Raw genomic sequence first — 23,824 nt, forward strand, 5'->3', positions numbered from 1 at the left:
GTTAAGAAGGACGAGGAGAAAGAGACCCTGTGCGCCACTCACGAGAATGTAAACTTGCGCAGCCGCTGCGGAAGGTTCTGCAAAAATTAAAAACAAAAAGTACTACCATGTGATTCAGCAGATTCAATCTGGGGTGTTTATCTGAAGGGAACATCAAAAACTCTATCTTGAAAAGACATCTGCTGGCCCAGGCTCACTGCAGCCTTCTCTACAATAGCCAAGCCATGGAAATGGTGGAAGTGCCCTGGAGGGACGAGCAGATGGAGGAAATGTAGTGTGCATATACGAGGGTATTGGTTAGTCCCTAAAAAGGAGGGAAATCCTGCTGCTGGTGACCACAGGGAGGGAGGGGCCTTGAGAGCCTTGAGCTAAGTGAGGTAAGTCAGGCAGAGACAGCCCAATGCAGAGATCCCAGGGGGATCTCTGTTGGAGTAGAAGCTAAAAGCAAACACATTCACAGACGCAGCAAGCAGGTCGGTGATTACGGGGGTCAGGGCGGGGGGAAGCAAGCTACATGGATAAAGGCAGTCAAAGGTCCGGAGTTTCAGCTATAAACTAAATCCTGACAATGTGAGGTGCTGCGTGGTGACTTTGTATATATTTGTGTATTTGAAAGTTGCTAAGGAGATCTCAAATGCTCATTATAAGGAAAAAACATTGCAACCATGTGTCCTGAGAACTTGTTGTGGAGATTATCAGGTATATATTGAATCATCGTGTCATGCATCTGAAACTAATACTGTATGTCAGTTACATTTAAAAAAACTTACATGACAGGAAGGCAAACCAGAAATCTAAAAAACAAGCTTTTGGAACATGGAATAAGTAGAATCAACAAGGACAGAAGAGAGGCTTCTATGATGATTTCATGATTTTTTAATTTGAATTTAGAAATTGATAAATATTTAGCATAATTGACATTTTAAAAGCAATCTCTAAGAATCGAACATGAAAGGAGACAAGCTAATGCGTATGCAGTCACAGCCGCAGCCACCCCGCTCCACGAGGCCCTCGAGCTCGTAGTTTGTACCTTTTCAGTGCGAATGTGCTGTAGTCCGAGGCAAAAAGCCCTGCAGCCGAAACAGGTGCAGCTGAAGCGATCTCTGCCACCGGTTGGACAATGTCACCCTGAACAGTCCTGTTTCCACTGTGGGGTAAAACAAGAAGTTAATTATGAGGTATTCTCTGGATACCATTTTCAAGATTCTCAGCAAGAGAAGAGATTAAGATAAAAAGTCATAGGGATTATGTAAAAAGGAGGAGATTATGTGTTTCATCTTAAAACAAAAACGCTCTGTCTGTGGTCACAGAACAGGCCTGAAAACGTTGACGAGGAGCCCAGCAGCAGAATACTGCCTTCAGAGGCCATTTGAATCAGTCATATGTCTGCAGGGTTGTGCTGTGAACTTGACATGAAGTCAGGGTCACTCGTGTCCGCTTGCATTTCACTATAGAGCCTGCTTTGCCCTTGAGGTGCTGTTGCCAGGGCTCTGCTTCCTCTGAAGGGAAGACCCTCCCCAGCTTGTCCCTGCTCCTGCTGGCTCCCAGCCTTGCATAGCTCAGGCAGCATCCCTCAAGTCTCCGTCTCCGCTTTCAGATGGCCTCTCTCTCCGTGTCTCTGTGCCCTGGCCTGTTTGTATGAAGACACCAATGAGTGGAGTTGGGGCGGGCCCTAAATCCAGGATGATTTCGTCTCAAGAGCTTAACCAATTACATCTGTGAAGACCCCGTGTCCCAGGAAGTTCACAGTCTGAGGTTCTGGACAGGCATGGATTTGGGGACACCCTGTCTAACCCACTGTACATACTTCCTGTAGTTGGGAGAAAATGGAAATGCAAGAGAGAGAGATGAGACCTTCTCTTTAAACTGGGGCTCTGGAGGACTTCCGCCAAGATGGAGGCGTAGGCGGATGTGCCGTGCCTTCTCACACAACCAAGTTTAGAGACAACTAAATATTAGCAACAGAAAACACAGCCAGAACACAGAAAATTGAACTTTTCGGAAGTCTGTTAACAACAAATTCTTCAGCCTGACCGGTAAGGGGAGAAACCAGCGGCTGGTGAAGTGGGGTTGCACAGGAGGACTCGGTCAGACGGACTCAGGCGCGGAATCGAGGGAGCAGGGCTGCATGTTGACTGTGGTCGCGCATTTGTGCGCGGATAGACAAGCGAGGGAGTGGGCGGTTGGACCGGACCCGGCAGGTCCCCGCGGCAAGCGGCAGGGAGGGCGCTGCCATTTCCCTGCTCTGACCCCACCTCCACATACAGCGTCATAACCCAGCGACTCCGAGTGGCCCGGCCCAGGTGAACTGGGGCTCTGTGCAGGACGGAATCTTGCTGAGACCAGGCCTTTGTCTCCAGGGGTGGAGGCCCCGTTCCTGTGCCTGGGACCCTCGTTTACTAATGAACTCCTGCTTGCCATTCCTCTCTCACGGACTCCCGGGCAGTCACGTGAGTTACCGTCGATGCACCTAACATGCATTCTCTGCAAACCTGTGTGGAGTGTGGGTTTCACTAGCTTCTGTTAGGGAGGGACACAAAACTGGCGCCCAACTTGGGGGCACCTTCCCCAGGTTTTAATGCCCCGCAGTGGATTTCTGTAAATTGCGTCAACCGGTTCTTCCCCGGGGGAAGCCGGCCTGCGCCTCTGCTGAGCCCCCCTTCTCTCCTTCCACCCCAAGAATGTTCCTGGGATGAAAACGGGAACATTCCAGTCTGCAGGGCATCCATCGGAGATGAGTTCTGTGAGGTGCCTTTTGGAAAATGTTTTCATCAAAGACGGTGTCTGTGAGTCAAGGTTCCAGGGTGAGAGTCCCCGGTCGTTGGCCCCGCACAGCACACCTTCCTCACTTACCAGGCATTCACCCCTGCAAAGCCGTGACCCTCGGGGCTGTGCTTTCCGAATCGATGGTCACAGGGAAGAAGCAGCTGTGGCCCACAGTGGCCGTGGGAGAGGTGAGCACTGTGTGTCCTTCCCGGAGGGCCTGCAGTGCCAGTGGGACGGGACAAGTGGTCTCGGGTTCTGTGGATCCGAGTGAGGGCAGCCTTGCACTTGACATAAACTACCCAGGTCCTGCATCAGGAGCCGGCTGGCAAGAGGAGCAGGTGTTGGGTTTCTATTGCCAGTTAGACCTACGCTGGAAGCTGAAGGAATTCACAGACAAGGTGTGACGCCGTTTATCTCCGAATCTGTTTAGAAATAGTAAATGTGAAAGCCTGTCAGCACCTGTTTCTCCCTCGGGCTGAGGACCTTGACTGTCCATCTACAGCCTTCCTCCGACTTCCCTGGCACTGTGGGGTCCCCGAAGCTCCGCCCAGGGACACGGGGCCAGGGAGACCAGGTGGACTGAATGGCAGGGATGAGAGTGGTGGGGTTGGCTGCTGGCCCATGTCAGTGACCTGGGGAGATGCTGGAGATATTTAAGAAGACGCTGCCCCTGACTGCATCTCGCCCCCCAGGGTCTGTACACTCCGGCTTGTGGCTCTGGGTTAGGGGGTCGACTGGGCAGGAACAAATCTGATTTCCTCTTGAGAGATTTTTTTGTTTGTTCTTCATAATTTTTGAGGGAAATGGATCTATTTTAAAGCAGTCAGTGATTCAGAATTATCACTCTAGCTTTTCATTGACTTGAGATAAGCATTTCCCCTGTTGTCTAATCATTTGTTCAAAGATATGAAATAAAAGAAAAAAACTTATTCTGTCCCAGGTTGGCTACAGATTTATCGCCGCCTTGAACACATCGATTTATTTCTGGAGCCCAGTTACTTCGTTCTTGGGTCTACAGGAAGCAGCAGCGGGCTCGCCCCAAGCAAGGGGAACTCCCAGTTCTTTTCAGCTTTGCTCGAGGTCACCCAGAGAAATCGTGGGATAGAAATACAGCACAGGAGAATGGGGGGCAGCAAGGGAGACGGGAGGGGGGAGGAGATGGGGGGAGGACAGGAGGGGGTGGTGAGCAGGGAGGAGCCATCATCCAAAAACACCCCATTCTCTTAGAAAGTGGCCTTATGGGAGGGACACTGATAAGAAAATCAGGAATGAGCAGGGAGAATAAAATGGGGACTGACTGTTCTTTAGGACCAAGCAAGTAACAGACCCTGGAAATGGATATAAAGCTGTTTTTGTCCGTAGTGGTTTTGTTTGTTTTGGAAATAGCCCCGTTGCTGCAAACTCTCTATTCTGTGCATTATTAGCAGAGCCACCTGGGAACAGCAGGTGCCTTGCTGGGTCCGGGGGGACGGTGGGCGCAGTGGGAGGGACTCGGTGTGGGGTGAGGAGTTTGGGGGACAGTGTGCCTGCTCCACACTTTTTCCCCAGGGTCGAATCATTTAGGACTAAAATATCTTTAGGATGGAGGAAGGCCTAATATAACGTACATTATTATTATTTAGAGTTTTCTCTTTGCCCGGCACCCACGAGGAGAGTGTGCGTGTAACCCACCCCTACAGGAGCGCTACAAAGCGTATGCGCCAAACTTGTAAAAAGTTGATTTAACTCTGCTGGGAAAAATCTGTATGTATTTTGTTTATGATATTTGTCACAACTAGCAATAAAATTGTATTAAAAGAAAATGCTGCAGGACAGTCATGAAGGTAAGGATATAAAACACAACTTTGACTTGTTCTTAGTGAGCGTCGGGTTGATGGCACTTTCCCCTGTGTCTGGGGAAGGGACTGTGGGTAAACGGAACCCCAGACCCACTCACCTGCCCCCTCGCGCTAACCCACCTCGCAGGAGACCCTTGACCAGGCCGGCGGGCCTGCAGCCGGGACATTGGTTCCCGTCTGGTCTCCGTCCCCTCTCCTGCCAAGCCCCCTCTGGCATGAGTCCTAATGAGCAGTGAAACGGCCCCACCAGCAGTAGGAGTCACAGCGAGGGTGACAGGGGTAAGACCCACACTGGCTAATTAGTGTGGGGCTAATTGACCTTTCTCCGTGATTGTATTGCTGGCCTTGGGCAACCATAGAAGGCCTTTCAGTGTCTCTACGTGGTGTGGTATCTTTGATTATCATGAGACCCAGTCGGAAGACATGTGCAATACACCCAAAGCACAAATCACAGGGTGTCGTCTTTTAGAAGTCTTCTTTAAAAGATGAAACATCAGTTGGAAGGAAAAGTTTTCTTCTCATGCAGTTAATATAAATTGACATTTAGTGTTCATGCATACTCTGTGGGGCCTGGAGTTGGAGAGAAAGAAATCGGGGGGACAGTTTCTTTTCGGTTCCGCTGCCTCTCTCTGAGCCAGGGCCTCCTGTCACCCCCTGAGTGCCTTGTTAGCGGTGACCAGTCAAAGCATTTCTTAACCATCACATTTAAAAACGCCTTTACCTAACTTCCTAAACATTGTCATTCCCTAGATGACATAGAGCACATGTGGCAAACACAGGGCCCGTGGGCCGAGTCCACCCTCCACCGTGATTTACCGGCCTGGCGCCTTGTTTCCACCAGCCGGCGGCAGCGCCGACCTCCTGGCCCCTGGTTAAGGAGTCATTACATTGACGCAGTCCTGAAGTTGCATTCGGCCCTTTGAAGGCAGCTGCGAGGCTGCTACGGGCCCCCGTGAAAATGAGTTTGACACCCCTGCCTAGAAAATCTACTAAAAACTCTGATGGTCTTAGAAAACATCTATTTGTTGGTAAGTTATTTTCAAAAGAAGCAAGAAGCATTCTGAATTGTTAACAGCAAGAAAAAGTAAAATAAAATTCAAGTTGCTTTAAAAAAGCGTTTCTTTGGAAAACTGTACTTGAACAACAATTAAAATAAATTTTTTTTTCAAAAGTGTTTCTTCAGAATTATCTGAGAGCTCCTTAATGTTGAAATGATTTTTCAAATTAAAATCTGATAACATCACTGACTGTTAAATTAGGAAATCTTTCATCTGATGATTCTTGGCTGATCATTGTTGCTGTTCCAGGGGAAAAAAACCATGTGCTGTTAAAATTCTACAAAAGTGCAAAAGTTAGTACACAGTAGGTAGATCACAGCCTTCCAGATGGCACAGTCTAAGCATTTTGTCTGACGAGAGGGACCCTCAGAGACTCGGGACTAAAAACAAATGAATGACATCGAAGACACGGAAGATAACTCCACCCAGTCCAGAGAGCACAGACGCTGGTGCGGCAACTGTACCGATGAGCGCGGACTGGTCTGTGCGCCTACGAGATGGAAGGTTCCGGTTGACACGTGTGCCTGCGTCTCGAACATCCTGTCTGACGGACAGTCAGCCGTCAGAGACGTGGCGCGTGTATTTCACTTTCATTACTAATGTAACTGCTATTGTTCCAGCACACGGAAGCTCTCGGCGAGTGATCCAATGCTCTTTTCGTAGCTCATTGGTACTCATCTTAGAGATCATCTGTCTAAACTTTAAGTATTTGGAAAGATGTGACAATAACTTTTCAATCTCCAATAATTTTTTCCTTTGTTTCAGTGACATTAACTTATTTTTACACGGTCTAAAAAGTTAAGAATATATTGAGAAGCACTGACAGATTTTTCAAAGCTTGTTTATTTTTAGTGATCTAATTGGATGGCCAGATCTGAAATATTTGAATCCTAACAACATGCCATCAAAGGGACTCCTGTTAGGAAAAAGAAAAATACATCACTTTCTTGGATAGTGAGTGGTAATGGTCAGCGGGGTGAGAGGGTCGTTGGTGGGCAGACAGCGTGCACGGGCATTTGGAGGCATTTTGAGAGCCGGGCGTCTCCAGACCAGAGGTGCCCGGTGGCAGAGCCTAGGTGCTGACCTTGGTGCCCGGGGTGACAGCTGCTCGGCAGGGCGGGCAGGAGGCCCAGCCCAGGGGACAAGTAACTGCTTGTTTTGTTCCCAGGAAACTGCTGATGTTGCTGCCGCCTGCCTTGTTGAGTTAGTAAGTCGTTCTAACAAAACACGACCGGATTGTGCATCCCCTTTGCCTGCAGCACTCTAGTTATTGAAGAAACACAGATAAACAAGACCTGGTTTTGCTCTGGAGACGTTTAAGACAGTGTTGGAGAACCCCGCTGTCTTCCCACCAAACCCTCCGTCCCCCGAGGCCGAGGGGTTACGTGCAGACCATGAGACTGAATTCCAGCTGGGGCTTCGGAGTGGCCGGAGGCCTGAACTCAACCCAGGTTGTTCTGTGCCGTCCGTTTTCCATGTGGTTTTGAACTGCCCTGGCGTGGTGGTGCAGCCGAGCACCCGGCAAAGGGGCCGCTCCTGCCAGCCACGTCTGCGGGAGTCGGAGGACTGAGCAGCCTCGGAACTGGGCTCAGGCCTCCCGTCCCGTGTGGCTCTGCCCCAAGTGGGAGGAAAACCTGGATCCAGGGAAAACCTCAGGGTTCGTCGTCTCTGTGGGTGTCTGTGAGCAGCCCCCTGTGGTTCGCTCAGATCCCACCTGTGTTTCGTGGCGTCCGAGGGCAGAGGGATGTTCCTTGCGTCGTTTTCTAGTTCACAGGAGGCTGTCACATCTGGAGCTTCTGCTTATCCCACCTTCTCTGTTCATTTTCCAGAGAAGCCGTGGGGCTGGAGCGGCCAGACAGGGTTCTGACACTGTGTATGAGATAAAGGACCCGCCCTCTTTAGTGTTCTTTTTTTAATTATATTTTATTGATTATGCTATTACAGTTGCCCTGATTTTTCCCCCTTTCCCCTCTCCATCCAGTGCCCCCACTCCCTCGGGCAACCCCCCACCATTGTTTGTGTCCATGGGTCCTGTGTAGAAGTTCTTTGGCCACCCCATTTCCTACACTGCGTTTCCGTCCCCCTGGACGGAAACAGTAACAAGGTTGTACTCAGTAACAACCTGTTTGTGCTTCTTAACCCGCTCACCTCTTCACCATTCTCTCCCACCCCCACCTGTCAACCATCTGGTAATTAACTTCTTTTCTCTTGCTGTTTTTAAGAGTCTTTCTTTATCTTTAACCTTTGGCCTTTTAATATTGACGTGTCTTGGAGAGGTACTCTTGGCATCCATCATAACTGGGACTCTGTGCTTCCTAGACTTGTCTATTTCCTTCACCAAATTAGGGAATTTTCTTTTACTATTTTTTCATATTTCTGATTTCTTGTTCTTTCTCTTCTCTATCTGGCACCCCTCTGAGGCAAATGTTGGACCTCTTTAAGTTGTGCCCGAGGCTGTTCATACTACCCTCATGTTTTGGATTCTTTTCTCTTCTTGCTCTGCATGGTTGTTTTTGCTTCCTTATGTTCCAGTCATTGATTTGATTCTCAGCTTCATCCACTCTACTGTTGTTTCTCTGTAAATTGTTCTTTATTTCAATTACTGTGTCCTTCATTTCTGATTGGGTCTTTTTTATCCTGCTGAGGTCCTCACTAGGTTCCTTGAGCATCCTTGTAGCCAGTGTTTTGAACTCTGCATCTGATAGATTGCTTATCTCCATTTCCTTCAGCTCTTTTTCTGGACTTTTGATCTGTTCTTTCATTCGGGCCATGTTTCTTTGTCTCCTCATTTTGGCAGCCTCCCTGTGTTTGTTCCTATGCATTTGGTAGGACTGCTTTGACTCTCTGTCTTGGTCGTGTGGCCTAATGTAGTAGGTGTCCTATGGGGTCCAGTGGCACAGCCTCCCCTGTCACCCAAGCTGGGTACTTGAGGTGAGCCCTTTGTGTGGTCTGAGTACACCCTGGTCTTGCATAGTTGAGCCTTGGTTGCTGTTGGCAGATGAATGGAAGGGATTTACCCAGCCAGTCAGCTGCAAGGACTGGCCGTGACCGTGACCTCTGACCACCAGCCTCCACCCTCCATGGAGGATCAGCTGTACAGAGGCAGGTGGTGGTGCTCCAACGTGGTCTGTAGCTGTCTGTTGGGTGCGCTGGCCCTGGGGTTTCCCAGGTGGTGCAGGCCAAGGTCAGCCCCCACCCGTGTTTTGTGCAGAGCACCCTGCCTGAGCTGTAAAGCAATCCGAGCTGGCTGCTCCTTGTGCTGGACTTGGGGATTCTCAGGTAAAGCCAAACTGCAACTCTACTCTGGCTGCCACTAGTGCCTGCTGAAGCCAGCTGTTGCTTGTTAGACAGGATTTAGGAGCCAAGAGCAGCTATTCTTATGGAGAAGCAGCTTGGGGGTGGGGCAGAGCTTCTGTGGATCTCCAAGGCAGGTCACACAGTGTTAACCAGGTCCATGGAGTCTCAGACATGGGACTGGCCTACTGGCTTTGTGTTGGGGAAGGCTCAGCAAAGGGACAATGGCCTTTGCTCACACTGAAGCCAGACACTTCAGTCTCTCCCTGTGTACCACTGGTGCCCTCCAAGCCGCCACCCCGGTGCTGGGGCTCAGAGGGAGCGAGTCTGAGTAGGTGAGTCCGCGTGTGGTTCCCCGAGAGGAACTGCTTAGGGCTCCAGCAGCCTCCTCCTCCAAGTCCGTCCCCGCTGGTTTTCACGGCCAGAAGTTGTGGGGACTTACCTTCCTGGCACTGGACCCCGGGCTGGGGGGCCTGGTCTGGGTCTGGGACTCCTTGACCCTGAGATGTCCCTCCCGAATTTTTACCCACATGGGTGTGGGGCCAGCCCGTTCTGTGCCCACGCCGCTTCTACCGTCCACGTGGGTGTGGATGGATGTGGTTTCTTCAGTCCGTGGTCGTCACACTTCCATTCAACTCCATGCCTGACGTTCCTGAGTGATGGTTGTTCTGTATTTTAGCTCTGATTCTGATGTGGTTGTGCAAAGAAATGGCCGCGTCCGCCTGCATCGCCATCTTCTCATTGTAAAAAATCCTAAATGATGGTGACAGTAGCAGCAACGCCGTGTTCAGTTTTTACTGCGGATCGGGTCTCTGCTCTGTGCATCCCTTAGATCGTCGGCCCGGCCTTCCAGTTCACAGTAGTGTTGCCTGTGACAGGCAGAGAAGCTGAAGCTCAGACAAGTAATTGGCCAAAAACCATACAGCCAATCAAATGCAATTTCTTAATCATACAGCTAATCAGTCACATTTCCTTGGCTTCGAGCCCTGTGTTCTGTCTCCTGGTCTCCCGGTCTCCCGGTTCCCCACGGGGCAAGGCACTGCTTTTGCCTAGGAGGAGCCTGGGAAGGACTCGATCCACCGAACTCCAGCGCCTCCTGGAAAAGGGCACAATGTGGGGAGACCCCAGGTGGTGTGAGGTGCTGAGTCTTGGGGGCTTCTCCACGAGGGGCTCTCATGTGCTCCCAGGCCGGCCTCGAATGGACTCAGACCCTGAGGCCGGCTGTTCGGGGACCTGGGCTGAAGTCTCTCTCCTGTGCCTGTGAGACGGGAAAAGCCAGTGTTCATGCCGCCCATGAACTACCAGACCTAACAGGCAGAGGCCAGGATTGAACCTTTACGGGCCCTTTATTCAGATGACGGGGATCTGAGAAGACGGCAGGTTTGTACCCTGACAGAACCATCTTAAATTCGTGTCAAACCAACCCTTTGGATGAGGGCAGGGAAAGTGTAGGTAAGGGCATTGGAGTTCGGAAAAGGTCAATCAGATCAAAGCTGCAGCATTCTCTCCTGTGCCCTGGGGGGTCGGTGTTTATCTGTGTCCTGGGCGAGGTCAGCCCATCCTGGAGCACGAAGGCTCAGATCCTACCCTGAGGGCGGGCAGGCAGCCCTCCTGAGGCACAGGGTGGAACTACTTAAAGTCTCCTGGAGTCAGGGCGGGTCCTACCTCCAGTTCCCAAGAGAACAGCCTTTTACTTACGTTGATTACTGAGCTTATTCACTATTACTTGAAACTAGTATTTCCCTTCATTTGATTCCCCCGTCACCTGGAGTGATGGCTGAGCGCCGGTGGGATGGTCAGAGATGTCGGTGTCTGACCGTCTAATTAGAATGGAAAACAGCATGTCAGCTGTTACAGCCTAACTCGCAACTGCCGGATCTCAGCTTCCGGAGCGTCTCTTGGCCATCAGGGGGTCTGGGCCCTGCCTGCTGCCAGCGGGGATGTTCTGCCTCCACAGTGGGTGCCACACACTGGTCCTCTCTGTGCCTGGGCTCAGGCTCTGCCACCTGTGCAGGTCCTGGGCCCGGACGGAGGTGGAACCAGCCGAGTGCCCTTGTGATGGCCAGGCCATGGTGCCAGTCACATTTGCTTGTAAATTCTGGGGCAGGAAGGGCGGCGATGACAGTGACTGTTTGTGAAGGACTGTGTAGCCCACCCCCCACACAGTGAAGGGTGAGGAAGGAAGACTGACAGCCTCAGACAGCTGATCCAGGAAGGAGAGGAGTCTACACGCCCTTGAGGACCACGGGGAGGTGGCAGGTCTGCTTAGCAGGGGACAGAAGAGCTTAGGAAGGTTACACAGCACACATTCAGGCGCACAGTGGATGCTAAGGAGGGATCAGAGGGATAGCAGCGATTCCAAAGCTACCGTAAGGTGTGGCCCCAGTGGGCGGAGACACCCTGGTGGGCGGGGACCACATGGTGGAAAGGAGTGGAAGACAAGTGGTGCGTTTCTGAGTCAGATCAGTTCTGACCCCTTGCTGAGCCCCTTTTCGGCCCCTTCCTGAACGTGCACCAGTCCAAGGTGGTGACTCTGCTGAAGCTCTCAGACAATGCAGGTGGGTAAGCAGGGTCCTAGGTGGGAAAGGAGGGCTTGGCACCTGGGAACATGGGGAAGGGAGGTGCTTTGGCAGGAATAAGGAAGTTAGGCAGGGCAGAGAATGACTCACCGGTAATGAAGGCACAAGGAGAGCTGTCCTGGGGAGAGCCTCAGGGCTGCAGGGACAGGTGACAGGGCAGAGGTCCAGCCTGCTGCCCAGAGGGGAGGGATGGAGAGGAGGCCGTCCCGTGTGGTGACTGCTGTGCAGCTCAAAGGGCCTGGAGCAGAGACTTTGCCCAAAGTCTGTTCGCAGACAGAGCAGCCCTGCCCTGTGCCCCAGGCCACTGCTTCCTGGACCAGACCCTGTGTGGGGCAAGCACTTAGGGCACGTCCCCTTCCCCGGGGCAGAAGGTGACCCTTTACTTTAACTCGTGCCCCTCTTCCGAGAGGGTATCTGTTTTCCCACAGCCAGGTATACACCTTTTATGTAAGTTCCCTTAATAAGCTCTTGATGGAAGGCCGCAGTGGCCGGGCCTCTTTCTCAGGTCTCTCAGGGCCCAGGAGACTTTCCCAGCAATGGGCCAGCCAGCCGGGCCACTGAGGAAATGGGCCATGGGTGGGCGGTGTCTGTAGGGCACCCAAGACGGGGCATCTGCCCCGCTATAGGGCAGGGTGGGCCAGATGCTAGACTCAGGTGGACACAGCGTGAGCACGGGGAGGTCCCCAAAATGCTAGATTTCCTGTGTTACTGACTTTTATTGAAATGTTGCATTTTTAACATTGCAAACCAAATAGAACTTTGCTTTTCAAAGTATGTATAATTGGTTTTATGATCTTTCGACAATTTGGCCATGTTTCCAAAAGCTGCCTACCTGTTTATCCCTTTAGGAAGAATGTGTACGTGTGAGTGTGTATGTGCATGCACGTGTGTGTTGGGGCGCAGGCCTTTGCATCCTGGTCACATTTAAAGATGTTGGCCCAGAGCCCCAGGATGAGCTTTGGTGAGTCCCTACTGCTGCCCACTAAGGACCGTCCCTGTGGCAGTGATGGACAGACCACAGGGATGACTGAGGAACCTGGGCTTCTGTTGCTGTGCAGCACCAACCCTGCGGGACTCCCAGCACCTGTGTGTGACCCCGTGGTCTGCAGGCCTCGGGGGTCCCGGCACAGCGTAGGCTGCTCTCCACTCAGGGCCTCCCCTGGCTGCGGTCACAGTGTGGGCCAGGGCCGGGTCCCATCTGGAGCGGGGGCTCCTTCTCCAGGCTCAGGTGGCTGTGGTGGAATTCGGTTCCCTGCAGCTGGGGTTAAGGCCCCTGACCTCTTGCTGTCCCTACAGGCTGCCTGCATTCCCTGACACATGGCCCTTCCATGTTCACGGGCAGCAGTGGACAATGTTTCTTGTGGCGTCTGTCTGGTGCTTCAAGTGCTTTTCACCAGGAAGAGGGCTGCCTCTTTTAAGGACTCCTGGATTAGACCAGGCATGGCCTGATTAGATTATGAATCCTTAAAATTTGTAGTTTCATGTAATGTAATCTAATCAGGGACGTGACGGGCCATCACATTCCTAGGTCCCCCCACACTGGGCAGGACGGGGTTAAATGAGGGTGTGGGTCATCGTGGACCACCTTGGAGCTGTGCCCACCACCCAGGTTATAGAGACATTGGTTAGGGGGTCACTGTGTCCACCCAGGCTTGGGGCTCTGCGGCCCGAGGCAGGTGTTCGGAAGAGGAGAAAGGCAGAGAAGCAGAGTGCCGACCCTGGAGCTCAGAGCAGAGATGGCCTCCTATAAACCCAGAACCGGGGCGTCCGAGTGACTCCCGTGTGCTGGCTCCCAGACGCACCATTTCCCTGCCCCAGGCCAGCCTGACAGGCGTTGGCCCCTGTCCGGGGTGAGTCATACCTCGGTGCCCCTCCATCCTCCCTGTTCTATGTAATTCCTTTTTTAAATTTTATTTATTTATTTTTAGAGAGAGGGGAAGGGATGGAGAGAAGGAGAGAAACATCAATGTGTGGTTGCCTCTCATGTGGTCCCAACTGGGGACCTGGCCTGCAACCCAAGCATGTGCCCGGACTGGGAATCAAACCAGTGACCCTTTGGTTTGCGGGCCAGTGCTAAATCCACTGAGCCACAGCAGCCAGGGCTGTTCTATGTAATTCTTTAGTGCCCACCACAGAGGGCAGAGGAAACCCATGTTGTCTCACCAGTGTCCAAGACTCGTCTCGTTTGTAAGTTCCCTTAATACACTCTCCATGGGCTCGAGCTGTCAGCCTCTGTGTCTGCTTCCCGGCCCCCAGAAATGCTGCCTGCTGTGTGGAATGGCATTTAGGACCAGAGACATCCTGGTGACCCCTAGAGCAGACGAGGTGGGCAGCAGGCAGTGCCTCTGAGGGCTGGGACCACTCTTGGAGGCATGAGAGTGAAGGCCGGGGAGTGCTGTCTGGGGTGCAGAAGGCCGAGTTCATCGCTTCTAAAACCATCACTGCATTTTGCGTGGGTGTTCTTTGAACATTCCTAAGATGAGAGAGAAGGGGAACAAGTGATTTGAAGACATTGACGCTGAGGGTTTGTAGGGGGCGGGGACACACAGGTGAGGGACACTTTCTGTCTGGTAGACAGTCTGAAACTGGGCCTTCATTTAAAGAAGTCCAGTTTCGTCCCAGCGAATACTCTGACTTCTAATCTTAATCCCACCCACCTCGAGCATCTCCTGTTCATGCACATCAATACAGGGATGCAGAACATATCTGCACATGGTCCCATTTCCGGCTGTGAAACCAGATAAAGTGGGCCTGACTCCTGAGGTTCCCCTTGGGGTGACGATGTGCTTGCTGTGATGTGGGGGGTGTGTGGAGTTCGCCGTCAGCACTTCTATCATAAATTCTAGAGAAAAATGCCCGGTGCTCGTTGCTAACCAACTCTGTGCTTTTTAAAGCCAAGGCGAAGGCCAGGATGCAGGCTGGTAACCCCCAGGTCCTGCCACTTCGGAAGTCAGTCCTTCCTAACCGAGCACCACCTCCTAGTGCAGTCAGGGCGTGTGTTTGTCGACTAGGGCTCATGTCTCTCTGGACGTCACTTTGGTTTCTGTGATGGCGTCGTAGTCCCCCCCCCCCCCCCCCCCCGTCTATATCCTCTGGTGCATGGTGCAGCTCAGGGCCATTTGTGGAACAGGCACACGTGTGGGTGCGGTGGCCCTCCTGCAGGTGAGTGTGACCCATCACACAGGTTGCTGTCCCCCGTCCATGCTGCCTGCAGACATCATATAGAAGCAGACTTTAGACTTCCTAGCACACTCTAGAAGGTCAGGCAAGTTCAACGTCACTCGGCATTTTAACACCGGCTCTTGACTGTGTGTCTGTCCTCTGTCCCCGCTCAGAGCTGCGACCTGGACCAGCAGAGCATCGTCCACATTGTGCTGAGACCCGGGAGAGAAGGCCAGGAAATGGCCTCCACTGGCAGGGACCGTCCCTGGAGCACCGTGGGGGCCTTTCGGAGGGAGCCCGAGAGCCTAACTCGCGTGGACTTCAGTGGCTCTGTCCTCCCGACCAACTCGGTGGGTCTGGCCGCCATTCTGGATGAAGACAGCAGGAACAGCGCCCCGCCAGGCGGACACGCAGGTAAGCATGAGGCCCCCGCTGCAGGCAGTGGGCACTTGTGGGTAACGTCTCCACAGAGAAGGGCTGTCTGTGTCACCGTCGGTCACGATGCGCTCCAGTCATGGGAGGGGACAGCACTAGGAGGAGAGGGTGTGGATGTCAAACTGGGGCTTTTCGTGTTGAGAGGGAATGTACAGAGTGGACACGGCGTCGTGACCACGAGGACAGTGTTTTGTTGTTGATGGAGGAGCTGGGGTTGGTGGGGATGTGAGATGCTTTGCGTGGGGGTCAGATACAGGATTCGGGTGCACAATGTCCCCCTCAGTGTTGTCTTTCTTTCCTCCTCTTTCTTGATTAACTAAAAAACATTTGGTTGATTATGTTTCCGATGATGTAGAGAACTTTTAAAAAGCAGAACAAGAACTTTAGAGGTAATTCCCTCATTCACAGGTTCTAGGCCAAAGCGTTACAGCGTCAGTAACACCCTCTCCGTGAAAGCGTCTTCCTTCTCTCTACGCTACAACCCATTTCACAAATGCACAAACGCATTTTCTTTGGCACGGACAGAGGTCCCTTTGTTATTTTGACAGTATTAGTATGTTTTCTTTAGTCCTTTATTCTCCAGCCTAAGGAGTTGAAGGTTTAACGGGGTGATTTTTGGCGTTTACTTCTCTCCACGTACGCTAAGTGGCGTCCCAGGTGGTTCCGGGAGAGGACGACTCCCACAGGGCCCAGGAGTTTGGAACCAGCCAGTGGGAGACATAAACTGATATGAAGAGCCTGTCAAACTCCCTAAATTTAAAAAACACAGTAAAATTGGCCCCCAAGAGGGAGCACTTATTTCCAGGGACAAGGGGAAAGTGGAACAGCACAGAGGTGTTGAAAAGGAGGGGCAGACAAACCTGGGGTCTGAGGGCGGAGCTGATGTCCCGGGGGCTGGAGGTGGCCACAGAGGGAGCAAGGCTGCCGGTCCCGGGCAGAGGGCGCCTAGGAGACAGAAAAACACACTGGAGAAGTGGGGTAAACATGCAAGAAACAGGGGGGATGAAGTGGATCTAACCCTCTGCAGTACCTGTGTGGTCCAGAATGGGAAATGAGCGTAAACGTCAGACCCGATGTTCCTAGCAGAGCAGGGGGCAGGAAAGCGCCCTCGGGGAGCACCCAGGTGGCGGGGCGCTGATGTCCCAGGACAGACGAGCCCCACGGAAGGACTTGGTGTTAACGCTGTGAGTCAAACAAAGCACCTTCCTCCTGGAGTGGAGGTGAGCGTGTGCCTAAACAGGAAGGTTCGTTCCCCCCAGACTTGAGAAAATAAAGTGGCAATTTGAAGCAGAATGTGCAACACATATGTTTTATGTTGATTAAAGCAAAATAGAAAAAAAATGAAACCTAAAATGGACATAACAGAGAAAGGCAGCTACTGGGTAGAACATAATTTCAGCTATTGGAACTTAAAACAGCTGGGCAGATATTCAGTGGGCGGGTAAGAACCCAAGTTCAGGGGTGCAGAGGGGACAGTTAGGGAGCTGGGGCACAGACGGGGGGCCACGGCCCATGGTGGGACACAGGCTAATTATGAAAACAGTTTCATAGGACTTTGTAGAGTAGGACAAAGGGAGTAGAACTTTGGAATCAGGTGGCAGAGCACACGCACGGCGGGAAACCTCACATCTGATGGAGAACACAGAGCAGAAAGGAGAGGCCCTTTCCGAGAGAGCGGCCGGGGTTTCCGGCTGGGACGAGCTCTCGGACGCACGAGCGCACAGCCTGGACGAGACCGCCGAGAGAGCCTGCGGCCGGGCTCAGAGCGGTCAGCGCCCACGCACACTGTGACAGGACAGCCCAGCCTTCCCTCCCACGCAGGTCCCCCTGCACCCCCACCCCTTCCTCTCAGGCCCCCCGCCCTGTTTCTCGCTCTGTGTATTTTGAGGGCCTGGGACTGGCCGGTGTACCTGGTGGCCAGCAGGACTGGCATCGCATGTGCATCTCACCGCTCCCCCCGCCCCGGCAGGCGTGAGCTGGCCTGGTCCCCACCTGCTGAGCCAGGCGTCACTAATGTGGCCTCTGGCGGGGCCGGGAGAGGAGGTGCTTTACCCTCTAAGGCTCGATCCCGAATGAAACTGAAAGCTTAATTGTTCGGAACTCTCCACCTCTCGGCACCACCTCACACTCTTCTGCACCCATGCGCTGAGGGCAGGACATTTGTCCAATTTACTGGCGTTTTCCCCAAACTCTCCTAAAAAAGCGGTGATGAGTGTTTACTAAATTACTTAAAATGATAAGTGCAGTAAAGCCATTTATCAGGATTTCTGTGTATTTAATTGTTAGAACAAAAGCTTTAATGAAAATTATTTAGAAAAAAACGAGACTTTACCTTTAAAAAATGTCTCCGTGTGTTTGGTGACTGAGTGTAACACTGTGGTGGGGGTGATGAGGAATGACCCTGGGCACAAACCCCGCACCTGTGATTCCTTCCCTCCAACAGGACGACAGGCCCGCGTTCCCACGGCGGTGATGCCTGGACACTGGTGTGCAGCCTGGACGCTGGTGTGCAGGGCTACCCGCCAGTGCCAGAGCGTGCACACGCCAGACCGGGAATCCGACTCCGTGGCTGCGGGAGGAGGCCCGGTGGTCCTGGTGCCGTCGGCCCGAGGAGCCCTTCTCTAGGCAAAGGTTTTATAAGCTGACAGCAGTGGGTGCCCCCTGCCTGCTGTCCTCGGCCAGGTGGGAGGAGGAAGGCAGGCCCGGGGCAGGGTGAACAGACAGGGTGGACCCACCGGGCCAGAGCAGCCTCCTGTTCACCAGCTTTACACACTGTGCACCAACAATGCATTTCATCTGGGGGAAAAAAAAAACCCAAATGAGGGGGTTTTAAGAGAAACAACCCCTGTTTCTGTGTTGCCGGGTGGATGTAGGTGACAGAGGTGGAATGTCTCGAAAGCAGAGATGCCAGGCTAGGGCCAGAGCGGTGGCAACCAATCAGAGCATCGAACACCCGTGAAGGGGCCTTCCGGGCACTGTTCGACAAAAAAGACCTCTGGCCAGTGCGAGTCAACGTCACGGTCACCTCAATAGGCAAACATGCTAAGTATGCTAGTTGCACTTGGGCTGCCGGGTGGGCTGTGGAATGATTCACAAGGGGAGGTCAGCGAACTGGAAGGAGCCCTGGAAGTATTCCTTGGAGCAGGGGTCTCAGGCCTCGGTGCCCACCAGAGTCCCCTGAGGGCCTGGCCTGTCGTCCTGGGGTGAAGGCCGAGACCCACATTTCTGACGGGCTCCCCACCACCCTGACGGAACAGCGTGTTCCAGAAGCCAAGCTTGGAGGGGCATGAAGTCCTGCACAGGAAGAGACTGCACCGTATAAAATTGTGAATGGATGTGTCATGTTATTTTGTAAACATTGAGTAAGAGCACTGTGCAGGCTGTTCCTGGGCCCCATGGTACCCATGTGTGACCTAAGGTCACGTGTCATGTAGTGTATGTTCCTGTAATGAGGATCACTCATGCCTCCTAACAATCACATGAGATGAAGTTACCGGACCTAGAAGAAAAATACGGATATTCTCCACAATTCATCATACAGTCAGTTAAGTGCAGAAGCAAACAGTGAGTCCCTCCCGTGTGCCAGGCATGATTCTGGGTGCTGGGCTGTGGCAGGAAATGGAACAGGAAACAGTGTCCTCCCAGATGAATCTCATTCTGCTTGGGAAGAAGATAAAGAAACAAATAACTAGGAAGTGTGCATCCTCTGGCAAAAAATGTGGTGGATGAAGGGAGTGGAGAGGGTCGGAAGGGCGCTCTCGTGCGAGGTGGGGAGAGGCGTCTCTGAGGAGGTGACGCCGGAGGACAGCCCCCATCGAGGATGTCAGGGAGAGGGAGCCCCCAGGGTGGGCCTGTCCCTGTTAAGCAGTGAGGAGACCAGCGTGGCTGGCAGGGCATGAGTCCACAGGAGGGGAGGAAGTCAGAAAGGGCCAGCGTGGGGTGTGGTCCGCCCGGGGTCTCCCCCGGTGAGAGGGGAGCCCTGCAGGAGTTTTGAGCGATGGAGAAAGCTGCTCTGACCGAGGGAAGGTACACCTGGGCTGCTCCGACAGTGGGGAAGAAAATCAAAGAGGTGTGGTAATTCCCGTAAGATCAGGAGCAAGTGGTAATAATAACGGTAACATCTCAGAGAGCCGGCCAGGACCCTGGTGCTGTCCTGAGTCCACGAGATGTCTTCTTTAATTCTCCAGTGCAGCCCCTCCAGGCAGGGATGTTGACACCGTCATCAGGGCAGGAAATAACGGTGGACACTTCCAGGACCTGACCCAGACCAGGTGAGACAACCAGCTGTCCCACTCCACGCCCGTGCCGGAGGTGGGCACTAGTCTGTGCCCCACCAAGTACCTGTGTCAGGACTGAGTAAATGTCTGTGTTTCCTCTGGGCATTTGGGCTAAAATAAACACAGTTGGAAACTAGGTCGTTTTGAAGAATCATATTAATTCAGTCAAAATTTGAGTTTCAACATCTATGTCACATGGTATGTGATTTTTTTCATAATTTTTTGGTTTTTAAAAATAAAACTTTTGTTAATTTCATTCTGTTCTTTGAAGTCTTACTGCCCTAGCTTACTAAGAAAACATGTTATTAATATTGAAGAATATTTTACTATAAAATAGAAACATGTCTTCTCACTAAAGGAGAGAGGTACTTCTGATGAAACATTGCATGTGGAATAAATTATTGAAATATAACTTGAAAACAGAATAGGGAAATGATTAAAATTAGACAAATCTGAAAAAGTAGGAGGTAAAGACAGAGAAGATGTAAAACCATCTTCGTTCACAGACAACATGACTGTAGAAAATCTGAAAGGATGGACCAAAAGAAACACCCAAAAAACACAACTCCTGAACTAATATCAACAGTACAGGATATGAAGTTAATATACAGAAATCGACTGCTTTTTTATCACCAGCAATGGACATGTCTAGCATCCCATAAATGAGAAACACAGATATAACACTAGCAAGTACAGGATCTATATGAGGAAAGGCACATGCATCTGACGAAGGAAATCAAAGAACTGAGTGGATGGAGAGGCATACCATGTCCATGGAGAAGACTCAGTACTGTCAAGATGTCAACTTCCCAACTTTATCTAAACCGGGGGGGGGGGGTCCACCCTGGGGTCCACGGGCTGTGTGGGGCCCAGGATGGCTATGAATACAGCCCAACACAAAAACAGAAATTTACTTAAAACCTTTTTTTTTTCTCATCAGTTTTGGTTAGTGTTAATATGTGGCCCACGACAACTCTTCTCCCAGGGTGGCCCAGAGACGCCAAAAGGTTGGGCACCTCTGAAAACAATTCCAGTTAGAATCCCAGCACGTTCTTTTGTGGATATTGATAAATTGTTTATACGGAGAGGCAAAAGACCAAAAATAGCCATCACAGTATTGAAGGAGCAGAACAAAGTATTTAATGACATCCTGTAAAGCTACAATAATGAAGTCGTGCTATACTGGGGGAAGAACAGACCAATGGATGGATGGAATAAGATAGAAAGGCCAGAAATAGACCCATGTAATATGGTCGGCTGCTTTCTGACAAAGGAGCAAAGGCAATATGATGGAGAACAGAGTCTTCAGCAAATGGTGTGGCAGCAACTGAATATAGACCCAGACTTTACACTCTTCATGAAATAAACTCAGAGTGGTTCATATATTTAAATGTGAAGCACAAACTCTAGAACTCCTAGCATGCCCCCTAGAAGGCAACCCAGATGACCATGAGGGTGGGGGTAACTTTTTAGATAGACGCCAAAGGCAGGATCTATGAAATAAATAAATGATAAGTTAGGCTTCATTAAATTGAACAATTTCTAACTGTGAAAGACAATGTCTAGGTTATAAGAAGATAAGCCACAAACTGGGAGAAGATATTTGCAAAAGACACATCTGATAAAGAACCATTATCCACAATATAATGGTTCTTTTACAAAGAACTCGTAAAAATCAACAGTAAAATGAACAACCTAATTAAAAAATAGGCAAGTGATGATAACAGACACCTCACCAAAGAATATGTACAAGTAGAAAATAAGAATATGCCATTCTTAATAGCAGGTATCATTAGGGAATTGCAAATTCAAACAATGAGCTACCACTACCCACCTATCAAAATGGCCAAAATCCAAAATACAGACAATACCAAATGCTGACAAGAACCCGGAGCAGCAGGAAGTCTCACATTGCTGGTGGGAATGTGAAATGCTGCAGCCACTTTGGAAGACAGTTGAACAGTTTCTTCCAAAGCTAAACCTACTCTTAGCATACAATACAGTAATCGTGTTTCTTGGTGTTTACTCCAGTGAGTTGAAAATGCACGTCTACAAAATTATCTGCACACAGACATTTATAGTAGCTCTATTCCTAATTGCCAGAACTTGGAAGCAGCCACTCTGACCTTCAGAAAGTGAGCAGATAAGCTGTGGTCCATCGAGACAATACAACTGTATTCAGTGCCAAAAACAAACGAACCATCAAACCGTGAAAAGACCTGGAGGAGACTTGAGAGTGTGTTACTCAGTGAAGGAAGGCAGCCTTAGAAGCCTTACTTACCCTGGGACTCCAACCATCCGATATTCTGGAAAAGAAAGCTATGGAGACAGTAAAAAAAAATCAGTGGTCACCAGGGATCAAGGAGGGAGGAAAGGATGAATAGTCAGAGCCGAGGTATTTCCAGGACAAAAATACTGTTCTGTGGGATGCTATAATAGTGGGTCCATGGCATCATGCACTTTGTAAACTACAGGTGTGTGTGACAGTGTGTCAGTGTAGGTCGATGGACTAGACACCTTCACATGTACAGTCTCTACCTCCCTGGTGGGGGGTTGGATCGTGGAGCAGGGGGTGCGTTTGGTGCTGAAGAGGGTCTGTGGGTGCGCATGGTACTTTCTGCTCAGTTTTGCTGTGAACCTCAAACTGCTCTAATAAATAAAGGCTATTACATGAAATTGCTCTTCAGGCTTGAGCTCTGAATACACATTATAAATACATCATGATTATTAGTGAATATGTTCTTATCAGCATTTTTTTTTTTTTTTGCCAGTGGTCAAATGTAGTACAGGACAAAAAATATTCTAGGATTATAAATGAGTTAACACCTGCCAAATACAAATCAGTCACGGAGGCCATCTAATGAAAGAAAAGGACCGACTTCAGGCTTAATTCTTGTTTTACCCAAAACCACATCTTGAGTGCTTGCAAATGCGTATTATACATGCTAATAACTCGGAGCCAGAGGGCGTGCATTTCCTGGTGCACTGGATAGACTGCAGGAGCATTTCTTGTGTAAACCTTCCCTGAAACGACAAAATTTGGCAGTCATATTAGAGCAACTTAAATTTGCTATCACATCAAATTATGAAAAATACATAATGATTCTGCTAAGAACTTCATTTTCCTCTAACAAGGACATTTTTGCTTTAACATGCCCTTTCAGTAGGAGTGAGAACACAGAGGGCAGTCTTGCACAGAGGTGGGGGTTTTGCCAGCCTGACCTGTTTGGGGGCGCATTGCTGAGGGAGGGGGCGTAGCCGTACATTCCGTTCCCAGAAGTCTGAGTGCTATTCCAACAGCAGAATGGGGTGCCTCTCTCTCTCTGTGGCCTGGGGTGTGTCCTGATGTATGGTTCCTTGTCACATTTCTGCTTTCCACTTGAAGGTGTGCTTGTCCACGGCAGCCGAGTCACATATGCTTTGTACATTCACTGCCAGAACACGAGTGGTGCTGGGCGCAGCATCATACCACCAGTGAGTTTAACTCCCCACGCACAGCGTGGCCCCGAGACCCCTCCACTCTTGTGTATGGTGCGTGGCTGCGAAATGGTTAACGGCTGCATGTGGACAGCGTAGCACCCCACACCACGGCCGGGGGGAGGTGCACAATACAAGCAGCCATTCTAACCCGACAGAAGTCAGAATCGAAAGGTGGGTGTCTGAGGCCGTCAGGCTCTCTACACAGCAGGGTGGGTGTCAGGTCGGTGGTCCCTCGTTTGTGGTTATCAGCTCATCTTCTGAGTATTCTTTATCACTGTTGTTATTATTGTGGTAAAAAGAACACGACCTAAAACCAGCACAGCGGGTCCTAGGAGTAGCAGTCAGTGGTGTGAGGGATGCTTGGACTGTCCTGCATGCTGACGCTGGCACTTTTCATCTTGCAGAACAGGGACTCTGTGTGCATCAAACAGCTCCCCCTCCCGTGCCCTCCCCCCAGCCCCTGGAGGTCACCCCTCCACTTACTCTCTGTCTCAGTGGGTCTGCCGACCGCAGGTATCTCACATGAGAGGGCTCGCACTGTGTTTGTACCCTCGCTGGTGGCTGGCTGAATTCATTTGGCATGACGTCTTCAAGGTCCCTCCACGTGGTAGCCTGTGTCAGACTTGGGAGAGCTTCTGCCCTGGCTATGTGGCTCAGTGGATTGAGTGCCAGCCTTCAAACTGAAAGGTCACAGGTTCGATTCCCACTCAGGGCACATGCCTGGGTTGCAGGTCAGGTGCCCACTTGGGGGCATGCAAGAGGCAACCAATCAATGTATCTCTCACACATTGAAATTTCTTTCCCTCTTTTTCTCCTTCCTCTCTCTCTAAACGTAAATAAATAAAACCTTGTAAAGAAAGAGCTTGGGCGAACTTCTTATGCACCATAACGGGCAGGGGGACCCGGATCCGCCCTCAGTCAGCTCCCCGTGTGAA

At 51.1% G+C, this 23,824-nt stretch overlaps 1 protein-coding gene across 1 annotated transcript in view; it reads left to right on the forward strand.

Moving 5' to 3' along the window:
• PRKN (parkin RBR E3 ubiquitin protein ligase) overlaps positions 1-23,824 on the forward strand; it is an 869,798-nt gene that overhangs the window by 300,208 nt on the left and 545,766 nt on the right. Inside the window, exon 3 of the mRNA XM_053668746.1 lies at positions 14,871-15,111. Coding sequence (XP_053524721.1) covers positions 14,871-15,111 — 241 coding nt within the window. The remainder of the gene's footprint in view (positions 1-14,870; positions 15,112-23,824) is intronic.

This window comes from Artibeus jamaicensis, unplaced genomic scaffold (genome assembly GCF_021234435.1).
Source record: "Artibeus jamaicensis isolate MK-2021 breed Jamaican fruit bat unplaced genomic scaffold, CSHL_Jam_final contig_497, whole genome shotgun sequence".
NCBI classification, from domain to species: domain Eukaryota; kingdom Metazoa; phylum Chordata; class Mammalia; order Chiroptera; family Phyllostomidae; genus Artibeus; species Artibeus jamaicensis.